The sequence below is a fragment of the Microtus ochrogaster genome, linkage group LG1, assembly GCF_000317375.1.
Source record: "Microtus ochrogaster isolate Prairie Vole_2 linkage group LG1, MicOch1.0, whole genome shotgun sequence".
Classification (NCBI taxonomy): domain Eukaryota; kingdom Metazoa; phylum Chordata; class Mammalia; order Rodentia; family Cricetidae; genus Microtus; species Microtus ochrogaster.
Genome location: NC_022027.1, coordinates 21,112,419 through 21,124,496, shown reverse-complemented (window position 1 = coordinate 21,124,496; position 12,078 = coordinate 21,112,419). Strand labels below are relative to the sequence as shown.

Sequence of the window (12,078 nt, the reverse complement as noted above, 5' to 3'; positions counted from 1 at the left end):
CCAGTGTGCCCATGGAAGCAGAGAGTTTCTGCCAAGAAATGCTACAGCTGGGGGCTGGAGAGATGGCTCAGTGCTTAAGAGCACTGCCTGCTCCTCCAGAGGTCCATAGTTCAATTCCCAGCCACCACTTGGTGGCTCACAACCACCTACAATAGATCTACAGTGCCCTCTTCTGGCCTGCCAGCATGCATGTAGGCAGAACACTGTATACATAATAAATAAACAAATCTTTAAAAAAAAAATGCTACAGCCAGCAAAAGCTGGAAAAGCCAGGTCTGACATCTGGACTTGGGATTGCAGAACTGTGAGAGAGAGAAAAAAGACGTGTGTGTGTTTTACTTTTTTTTTTAAATTTATTTATTTATTAAGGATTTCTGCCTCCTCCCCGCCACCGACTCCCATTTCCCTCCCTCTCCGCTATCAAGTCCCTCTCCCTCATCAGCTTGAAGAGCAATCAGGGTTCCCTGTCCTGTGGGAAGTCCAAGGACCACCCACCTCCATCCAGGTCTAGTAAGGTGAGCATCCAAACTGCCTAGGCTCCCACAAAGCCAGTACTTGCAGTAGGATCAAAAACCCACTGCCATTGTTCTTGAGTTCTCAGTAGTCCTCATTGTCCGCTATGTTCAGCAAGTCCGGTTTTATCCCAGGCTTTTTCAGACCCAGGCCAGCTGGCCTTGGTGAATTCCCGATAGAACATCCTCATTGTCTCTGTGTGTGGGTGTATCTCTCGCGGTCCTGAGTTCCTTGTGTGTTTTACTTTTTAAAGTTAAATTTATTTGACAATTTTTGTACATGTGTACAATACATTCTGATTAATGTCACTCTCCATTTTCTCCCCAGTTTTTAAATATGTTTCATATATCTTGACCATATTCTTCCCTTCCAGCTTCTCTCAGAACCTCCTCGCCTCCCTAATTTTATGTTCTTTCTCTTTCTCTGAAATCAAACAAGAAAAACAAACAAACAAACAAACAAGCCAAAACAAACACACATTAAAAAAAACCTCTCTAAACCGACAGAGTCTGTTTTGCATTGGTCAACTACTTCAGATCATGGGGCCTGGCCTGGAGTTTGCCATACTGTTGGAGAAAACTGATTTTTCCTGTGCCAGCAGCTATCAGTTGCATGTTGGTTAGGGGTGGGATTTCATGTTCACTTCCCCTTCCCAATAACAGAATTTTGTGTGTCTTGAATGTGTACAGGTCTTGAAACTTATTTTAAAGAAAACCTTTGGGTGTGTGTAAGTGTAGGCACACGTGTGCCACCATGCTTGTGTGGCAGTCAGAAGACAGTTCTCAAGAGCTGGTTCTCTCCTTCCACTCTGAGGAACCCAGAGACTGAACTCAGGTCATCAGGCCTGCGCACAAACGTCTACCCCCGGATCTGCTCCCTGGCTAACCTGTGTTTTAGCCACTGAATCTGTAATTATTTACTGTGCCAGCAACAGGAACCTAACAGCCCCTAACAGCTACTTTCTTAATCAATCTACTCTTTTTTCTTTGCTCTTTTTTTTTCTTTGGTAATTCCTGCTCAGGTCTGCCTTAGATGCACACACACACACACACACACACAGAGCAAACCTGTAATACTTCAAACTCGGACTAAAAGCAAACAGTGAACAAGATCATAGTCAACATGATGAGTAATTTATAGAGGGGCTTTTTCACCAAATACTTTCTGGCAGACTGGAAATTCTTCCCAATTAGGAGATGTCCAGTTTCCTCTTCTTCCTAAATCATTCCCCTTATCTTATCAGGATTTATTTTGGGGAGGAAGAGAATACTGGTCATGCTACCAGTGAGCACCGGATACTCTCATACTGCAGGATTAGCCAAATCTGAGACAGAAAGCAAAGTCATTCAGTCAGACCCAGTGCTTTTGCTCAGAATGTCCTGGAACATCTTCCCCCATGCTCAGTTCTGCTTTCTCCTAAGCTCAAGAGGAAACCTGGTCATAGAAGGCCAGCAGGCAGGGAATTCTGGCTAAGCAAGAGACTGTTCACTCAGCTCATGTGTGAATAACTATTTCACCAATGTGAAACTAATATATGCTTACTGCTATAAAGGGAAAAGTTCTGACAATGCAAAAGTATAAAATGAAAAGCAATAAGCCCACTCATAACCAGGGTAGACATATACTTCCAACATTCACAACAGAAAGCTTCAGAAAGTGGGGAGAACCCCCGCTGGTCATTCTGTCAGGACAAAAGTTAGCACAGGGCGCTGTGCCCGGTCCATCGCCATAGGTCTCTGTGTGAGAGACCAACTGTGAGACCGAGTACTGTCCTTCTCACACGTGGAAACGCCCACTGGGCTGTTTCCCGGGAAGACGCATGGATGGTCACATGGCTGGGCCACTTTGTTTTGGTTTCAGCTACTAAAAAAAAAAAATAGAATAAGCATTCTTATCATAGCAATCTGTGGCTGATTAATTTCTAGAATAAGTTTCTGGGAATTGCATTGCTGGGTCAAAGGTAAGTGGAGTTTGCATCTGACCCATTCTGCAGATTGCTTATGGCCACTTCACACTAACATACTGAGAGACACAGCTATTTGCTTCTAGGATTCTGAACTTTGCTGTCTTTCAAAAAGTCATCTGAGGCCCATCAAACTTGGAGTTACTTAATATTCCGCAGAATTCTTTTCCCAAGTTGACTCCTTAATCCTGCTACTCCCATCTCATGTTAACTTGGAAAAATTTCTAAGTCCCTACTGGGAGAAAAAGCCTCATCAGTTGCACAAAGACTGTCCTCTGTTTCACAGTCACCTCTGCTTGGAAGGTCAAAGTCATGTTTTGGTTTAGTATTCTTTAAAAAGCCTGAGGCTCGGATGAGCAGTGGTCGTTTGTTTGAAGTTGCTAAGTCTTTGCGTGTTGAAACTAGATGAGGGAGCCTCTGACTGTTTACACTCCTTCAGGGAATGACCAAGTCAGAGAAGTCAAAGGAGTTCCAGACCAGCCCTGGCTTACCACACTCTATGACAATCTATGATGGACGCCTCACAACCCTGCCCTACTCTAGCCCACAGGGTCCAGTTACCTGGAGCCCATCATCCCCTCACCACATGGAACAGGAAATAAATGCCAAGGTTTGCAAGGCCTCTGAGATGCTCAAATATTTGGAGCAGCTGCCAGAGGGCAGGCTACTGCTGTTGAGGTACCACTTCAGCACATCATTTAGCTAACTGTGAGAAGGAAAAGACGGTGCACTCGTTTCTGCTTCCTAACCTTTCAAAACAGCCATCTGCGACCACCCACCATGACGGTCACAATGCAGCAGCCACGATGGGTGCCAGATCCATCAGCACTGCAGGACCGTGAAAGAGTGACAGCTTGAGCCAGGCTTCCCAGAAGTGCAGACTCCTACCCAGGATCACACGGAAACCTGTGCAGAACACGCCTCCAGCATACACATGGGACTTGAGAACAGCGCTCTGAGGCATGCCTCAACCAAATGCGGCTGGGCATGGTGATGAGAATTCCTGCAAGCTGAGGGCCTGAGGCCACTATCACCCAAGTCTCCTTAATTAGTAGGAAGGGAAGGTCAAAACTAGCAGTAACTACCCACAAGCACTAGGACACTGCTGTCAAAGCCCAGTAAATGGTTTTGTTTACTTATTCAATCTATTTGCATGAGTTTGTTCGAATGTGTGGGGTCATGGTACGTGTTTGTGCAGACCACAAAAGCTGGCATCAAGGGTCTTCCTCAATTGCTCTCCATTTAGCTTTGGAACCAGGGTTTCTCACTGAACCTGGAGGTCAGACTGGTCTAGCTAGTCAGCCTTCCTACGGAATCCCTGGTCTCTGTCTCTTGAGTGCTGGACTTATGGGTAGTTACCACCTGTCTAAGTTTTCCATGGGTTCTGGGGATGTGAACTCCCAGGCTTACACTGGCACTGAGTTATCTCCCCAGCACAGCAGAAGGTTTTTAAGGATGTCTAAAAGGAATGGGCTTACAGCTCAGTCCAGACACTGACCACTCTTTCAGAGGATCTGGGTTCGATTCCCAGCACCTTTATGGTGGCTCACAACTGTCTATAACTCCAGTTCCAGGGCATCTGACATCCTCTTCTGACCTTCTTGCACACTAAACATGCACATGGTATAGACATACATATAGGAAAGACATCCATACACATAGAAATAAAAATAAAAAATCTTTATTGAAAGAAAACGACCATGGTAGAAAACTGCTTAGTCCTATTGGCTCTCTTAGCAGTGAGTAACACATGCACGTTGCCTCCTACTACACAACCACAGGAAGCCCTGCATTGTATCTGTGTTTGCAGCCCTCATTCAGATCCTGGGTATTCAGAACTGATGCAGAGCTCAGGAGCAACAAGTACCACAGATTACTCTCAGAAGGCTCCCCCTCACACCAGCGCTCACCAAGAGAAATCATACAGTTTACTGGAACATAGGAAGTTACAATGAATCAGACCAAAACAAAATGAGAGAGAGGCAGGGGCAGAGGGATGGGGAGCCAAACAATTGGGAACAAGGTAAATGACACATAGTCATGGAAATGGCAAAACCTGTTACTTAGTATGCCAACCTAGTAAGTTAAAAAAAAAATGAGAGAAACATAATGATAAAGGACAGACTCATATGATTTTTGAGACAAAAACCAAATTTTGTGACAAACTGCTGGAACCATTTCCAGACTTCATTTCAAGCTATGTGCTCACCTCTGCAGGGATAAAGCAACTTTGGACTGGCAGATGGCAGGGAAAGCCGCCCACACTTCCCTCCTCCCATATCTAGGACAGCAGACTCAGGTGCCATGCTCCAGGGTTTCAGTGCATCTATTCTTCACAGCCACCATCGTCAGGCACACCTTACACGCGTGTACGCTGAGGCTCACAGCTGGAATGATGCTCAGCACTGCAGAGTACTTACTGCTCTCACAGGGGCCTGAGACTGATCTCCATATCATGTAACCGCCCATAGCTCTGCCTCTGCCGTCTGTGGGCACTCACACGGACACACTCTGGGCACCCACTGCCTCTGCTGTCTGTGGGCACTCGTATGCAGACTCACACATATACATGGGCACTCACATAGACAGACTCACACATAAACACATAATTAAAAATGAAATACAACTTTTTAAACAAATTTAAAGACCAAGTGGGGCTCCTGGAGAGAGGTTATCTTTGCTTAAGATCACACTACAAAGTGCTTACCTGGATGTGGTCCAAACCCAGACCCCCGCGAGATGAGCCAAGCACTCTGTTGTTTCCCTAGCAAACCCAACCATCAAGAAACCACATGTGGTTTCTCTTTAGTTCCCTAATTAATTTATCGTATCACTTATCCAGCTCACAGGCAACTAAAACTAAGCCTTGGGTTTTCCTGTCAACATACCGGTCCCTGGTTTTCCGGGCATTTTCATTACTGTAATTAAGATCATGAATGGTGGTGGAACCCACATCAATCAATCACACATCTGGAAACACAGTGAGCAAAGATGAAAATGCCAGAGAGTCACAAAAACGGGGCTCGCAAATGCCTTCACTCTGCTCTTCTCGCCGTCACAGAAGGTCACACTCACCTTGCCCAACAGCTGCGTGCATTCTTTCCATGTCAAATTTAATTTTGGATCTTCCTGGAGTGCTAAGCATCTTTTCCCACACGGTGGTTACTTCTTTAAGACAAGGAGTGACTTCTTCATAATCAAGCTTCAGGCGTTTGTTCAGCAGATCATTCTCAGAGGCTGGAAGAGATAAGGGGGGTAGGTGAGTAGAGGCCCCAGGGCTGCCAGCCGGAGGACTCCACATGGCCCTGCTCACCACTGCTGCGAGGTCAAGCTCAGGCAGCCAACAGCACAGGCACATTGAGGCCACCTGCTTTCCTCCTCTTAGAAATGCAAAGATGTTTCTCTAGCCAGACCACCTGTGCCCCATCCAGAGACTAAAAGTTATGTAAGAAAGGTAGCTGAGCAAGGCAGGTGAAGGAAGCCAGTCAGTAAGAAGAATTTCTCCATGGCTTCGGCTTCAGTTCCTGCCCTTGTTTTTTTGGTGATGGACGGTAGCCTAAAAATCAAACTCTTTCCTCTCCGTGTTGACTTTCTTTGTGTGTGTGTGTGTGTGTGTGTGTGTGTGTGTGTGTGTGTTTATCACAGCAATAGAAAGCCAACTAGGACAACGCATCAGTCCCAACATCAGCACCAGTTTTCCGTGTCCCTAGGAAAAACCACAATCCCAGCTGCCAAGTGTCGACAACACAGACAGACAGACTGCGATGGTGGTTAACTTTGCTCTGGGACGGAAGATTTCCGGAGCAGTAATTAGTACTGGATCATATATTCAAAAAGCAGAAAGCAGGCTTAGTGAGAGGAAGTCTTTGTCATGTGGGCTTCTCTATTTTCTTTCAACAAGAGCATGCAAACCAGCTTGGATCCTGGTCAATTTCAGGGGTCACTCACACCTGCAACTTCAACTTCTTTTAAGAAGTGCATGAATGGTTCCGTGTACACAGTGCACCTTCTGATTCGGTCCTGTCTGACCTAGCTTCTATGTCAACGAGAAAGTTCTGCCTCCCCAGTCACTCCTATCAAGCTTCCTAAATATTTTAAGCAATCAGCTTGCTATTGTTGATTATTTCTCAGTAATACAGGTATAGCACAAAGTAATGGACTGATGCTTCCTATATTAAATTTAGCAAGTTGATTACATTTTGACCACAAGACAAGCATTTCCTGGGCTATACAGGTAAGATGAATGAGCTCAAGCAGAAACGCTCCAAGACCACCAGAATAAGAACTGCCAATAAACCTGCCAAGCAGTCAGGCAATATCACAGCCCTGGCAAGGTGACTAAGGCAGCACACACACACACACACACACTCGGCTGCTCATGCTGATCCGCCTACTCATCCCTGGCAAGGCAGCACACACTCTGCTTTTGGGGTATCCTGATTCTACTTCACCAATTATAGTCATGACTTCTAATACTCCCAAGAGGCAGCCCGGCTCACGCTCCTTCTACAGGTATACCTCCGCTTTCATCTTGACTGGCTGAAAAGCACTGTCAGGACCCACATAATGAGCATTTCTGCCTTTACACAGATCACTTTCAAGGGCAGGCCCCACACCTAGTAGCAGATGGCCAACACAAAGGGAACTCAGTTGCCAACAAAGATCTCCAAATACATAGATGTTATTTACCTGATGCCACACTTTGTAAGGCTATGACCACAAGATGTTTTTATTTATTATTATCGTCAGTACCCCCCTGCCTCTGTGTGTGTGTATATGTGTTCGTGTGTACGAAGCTATAATGTAGGGCCCATAAGATAAAACCAAACCAACCCAAAACATCAAAATAAATAAATAAATGTCCTGGCTAATCAGAGAAGATTCCTTCTGCAATAGACAGAAACAAATATAGAGAGCCACAGCCGGACAATCAGATAAGGTGAGACAGTCTAGACCACTCGGTTCTAAACAGGATGTCTCCATCAATTTCCTCCCCTCAGGGCTCAGGGAACCTTACCAAAGAGGAGGAAGAAAGATCATAAAAGTCTGAGGGAAAGAAGGACATCAAGGAAACACGGCCTTCTAAACACATCAGGACTGCACATATGAAACTGTGGCCATATGCACAGGGCCTGTGTGGCCACTGCCAGATGGGCACCAGTGCTGAGAGATGGGGACAAAAGCCCCCATCTCTAACTGATAACCACTTGCAAATGAAAAATTAGTTTTCTCCACGGGAGTCTCACTGCAGACACAGATCACTTTCAAGGGCAGGCCCCACACCCAGTAGCAGATGGCCAACACAAAGGGAACTCAGTGCCATCTTTGGATATTCTTTGTCCCTTTAAAAGTTTTTAAGACACCTGCTCTTAGAATTACCTTTAACAGTACACAAGGAAAAAGGAGTAAGAATAAAGCAGGAAAAGCTTAATACCTATTCAAAACTGCCCTTCGTGTTCTCCAATAGCTTAGAGCACCGGACAGGACAAGCCTACTCTTAGCTTTGATCCTCTCAGCAACGAGCACGGGCTTCACTTCTAAGCATTGCTCCAACTGCTGTGTTGGGTAGTATTTTCAGGTGTGTTACTTTTGTTTATGCTGCATTTGTTTAACTCTGTGAAGCTGTCTAAAACACCTGATGGTCTACTAAAGAGTTGAATGGCCAATAGCAAGGCAGGAACAAGGATAGGGACGGCTGCTAGGCAGAGAGCAAACCGGAGGAGAAACAGGAAGGAGAGGAGGACACCAGGGCCCAGTCACCCAGTCAGCCACGGAGTAAGAAGGAAAACAAGACGCACAGAAGTAAGAAAGATAAAGGCCCAGAGGCAAAAGGTAGTGGGGATAATTTAAGATAAGAAAAGCTGGTTAGAAACAAGCCAAGGCACGGTCTGGCATTCATATAGCTAAGAATAAGCCTCCGTGTGTGATTTATCTGGGAGCTGGGTGGTGGGCCCCCAAAAAGCCAAAAGAGTAAACATCACACAACACTGTTGGACTACAGTCCCATCAACAGGGTTTGTTCCTTCAGTTCATTGCTTCCTGATCAAACCTAACGATGCTGAGTCTTTATCACTTGGCATTTCACCAGTCTGCACTTTCTCAGGAGCAGGAGCTGCAGTCCTGGCATCTGGTGCTGCTGCAACTCAGAGGCCTGATCATGATGGGACAGCTACTCACTGTGACACCAGCAAAGAAGAGCCGCGGAGTTCTAACCAATAGGGCCTCATGGGACACAACACATTCTGAGAGATTACCCATGAGATCTGGTGTCTTAGTTACTTTCAACTTTATTCAATCTTCAAGGTCCTTGTTAAAGGACAAAAACCTGTGATGAAGGATAATGTTCAATGAAACATACTAATTTTGCAACTGCCTTAAGCAATGTCACTATGAGAGAACCGAGTGTTAGACTTCCCACTCAAAAGCTTTAGGACTTCAAATCCAGGCAGCGCCTTACACCCTAGAGTCCTCATGGTTCCCACAGGGGACACATGTGTGAATGCATGAGCTACTCTGGAAAGGGCAACTATTGATTAAAGTCTTGAAATGAAACAGGAAACCAAACCTAAACTTTCTAAGTTCCTTATAGTTTGATAATATCGGTTATTAGTGGAATAATCTTTTTGTACATTGTGAAGATGTGTTGCTGCTAAAGCACCTTCTGATTGAATAAATAAAGAGACAAATGGCCAATAGCTAGGCAGGGGAGGGCAGGCGGGACTTCTGGGAAGAGAGAGGAAATCTGGGAAGAAGAAAGGTTGGATTTACTGGTGATATGCAGAGCAAGTAAGATGTACACTATGGAAGAAAGGTAATGAGCAGATTAGTATAAACAGGTTAATTTAAGTTATAAGAGCCAGTTAAGAATAAGCCTAGCTAAGGCAAATCTTTCATACTGAATAAGAAGTCTCTGTGTCTTTATTTTGGTGCTGGCAGTCCAGAGAAAGTTCACCTACAGTTGGTATCCGTACAGGTAAAGCTCAGATAACTTTTTTTCTTCAGGAAATCACTAAACAACCATATAAAATGATGTTATACACCTTAAGGATTTACATAGGATCAGTTTATTCTCAGTATCTTGGCAGAAACTATGGCTGGGCATAAAAAAAAGGAAAAAAATAAAAACAAAAACCCATAATCCCACCACAGAACTATCATCACAACAAACAGACCAACCGACCAATCAACATAAACCACTTCTGAGGCTCAGAGCTTAAGTGGTGCTTATATTTCAGAAGTTACAGACATGGTGCTTACGATGCCAGGGAGAAATACGTAACACAGGAAGATTCCCTTTAAATATCTGGAAAGTAAATGGTGATGTGGGAGTGTCATATATCAATCTGTTGATTTCATTGGTTAAGTAATAAACAAACTGCTTGGCCTCATAGCTTAGAACATAGGTGGGTGGAGTAAACAGAACAGAATGCTGGGAGGAAGAGGAAATGAGCTCAGAGGCCATGCTCCCCTCTCCCAGGCAGACATACACGATGAAGCAAGCCGCCAGGTCAGATATGCTGAATCTTTCCTGGTAAGACCGGTGCTACACAGTTTATTAGAGATGGGTTGATAGGGATATCAGAATTAGCCAGTAAGGGCTAGAGCTAATGGGCCAAGCAGTGTTTAAATGAATACAATTTGTGTGTTGTAATTTCTGGTGTAAAGCTAGCTGTGCAGGAGCCGGGCAGGATGAAAAGCAGGCCCGCAGCTCTTACAACAAAATGGCCCAGTGCTACTTAGAAAAGGTAAACAGACAGGACAAGCATCCATTGCTTGTTGCTTTAAGACTGATCCTGACGGCTGTTTTTAAGGGTAAATCCTGCGTGAAAGGATCAACTAAGAGCATCAGTTCCGATCGGCTTCCAACTCCAAACCAACCTTGCAGCTTCTGATTCTCCTTCTCCATCCTGAGCAGCAGTATCTGTTGCAGAATAGCCTTTCTCCATAGCTCTCGAAGCTCGAGTGATGTCCTCTTCTTTTCTTCTGGAACAGGGCCGAATGGTCCATCTTCACACACTGGTTCTAAAGGGGATCGTGGAGGGAGCTCTCCCAGCTCTGAATAATCTGTAAATGAAAAGGACATTGCAAGATGGCATTTCTCTCCTTTTAAAATTCCCCCCACCCTTTGTGTGTGTGGACTGGTTCTCTCCTTCCACCTGTATGTGGGTCCTTGGGACAGAACTCAGGTCACTGGTATCATCCCACCAGTCTTGGAATGGTCGCTTTCTTTCAACAATAAAAAGTATGTATTCAATCCTTTATCAATTCAGGAATTTCTGCTCAATTAGCTAAGGCACAACACCGGCAAATGTAAAATTTATGTTTTGGAGCTAGCAAAGATGGCTCAGCAGGTAAAGTAGGTAAAGGTGTGTGTCACTTAGGTTGGCAACCTGGGTTTGATCTCCTGGACCCACATAAAGGAAGGAAAGAACTAACTCCTGGAAGTTGTCCTCTGACCTTCACAGGAGTGATGTGGTGCATGCATGCTTGTCCCACCCCTCACAAACAAACAGATCAATGTAATTTAAAAATTATGTTTTAATATTCACCACAATACCTTATGTATGAGTCACAAATGTGAAACATGACACATTAAGTAGGAAGCGAAAGCTGGAGGGGTTGGGAAAATGTTTAAGGACACGTTTTAGGATTTAAGATTAAATAACCTTCGGAGGTATTTAGTAACAACCATATAGTTGTTACTATGTTTCTATAGCCACTTATTTAATACAACTACCCTAAGACACTGGTATTTAGTTTTATAAACTGTCTAGTTGTGTATTTAGAAGAACCTCAATAACAACAAACAAACAAGGTACAGGTGTGTGAAAGACTTGCCCAGGGTCACCCAGCTAGGCAGCAGAGGAATCAGCCTGGGAACACACCAGCCTGGCTTACACAAGCATTCTTACTGCCACACTGTTAGATATTCTGAGAGAGTTAAACATCCTTAGGGACAATATGAACCAGCACTGTTAATAGATCCCCAAGCGCAGGACACTGTACTGGGCATCTGCACTCATCCAGACAACTGTAGAAATACACAATTGCCTGAAAAGGAAACTGAGGCCCAGAAAGACCAATGGACTAAGCAAGCAGCTGTATCGGGATTCCACGGGAGTCACCTGCTTATCACGAGAAGCAACTTCACCTCCAACATTCCCACGTCCGTTTCTAAATACCTGTGTTTTGTTTAACTCCTCGCATTTCATGAATGGAAATCCCTTTATCTGCAGAAATTATGTTCCTGTTACACATGATACTGTGAGCCTAGCACTAACAGGCAACAGAGGTCCCTGAACAACTGGATCCCACATGACAAGCAGCGTTTTAGGAGCTATTGGGTACACTGAACTTAAGGAACACGGGTCTTAAGATCTGCGATTGAAACACCCTTCACAGGCAGCTTAGGCCTAAAATCACCCAAACAAAATCGGTTTTGACTGGCAGCTCCAACACAATCCTGCGTTCTCGTTTCCCTAGCCGCCATTGGTACTGGACGGTCACTACATTTCTTGATGTTTAGTTTCCTACTATGAGATCCTTAGCACACACAGAAGCACAAAATGCTTAATTTCTTCAATCAAACTCAGAGCTGAAAT

At 44.7% G+C, this 12,078-nt stretch overlaps 1 protein-coding gene across 4 annotated transcripts in view; it reads right to left on the bottom strand.

The window, feature by feature from the left end:
• Positions 1 to 12,078, bottom strand: part of Tbc1d1 (TBC1 domain family member 1) — a 185,914-nt gene that overhangs the window by 32,105 nt on the left and 141,731 nt on the right. For all 4 annotated transcript variants that reach the window (XM_005359249.3, XM_026785238.1, XM_026785239.1 and 1 more), the window contains 2 exons: positions 10,355 to 10,540; positions 5,552 to 5,713 (listed from right to left, as the gene is read on the bottom strand). In XM_005359249.3, the coding sequence (XP_005359306.1) occupies positions 5,552 to 5,713; positions 10,355 to 10,540 (348 nt within the window). The remainder of the gene's footprint in view (positions 1 to 5,551; positions 5,714 to 10,354; positions 10,541 to 12,078) is intronic.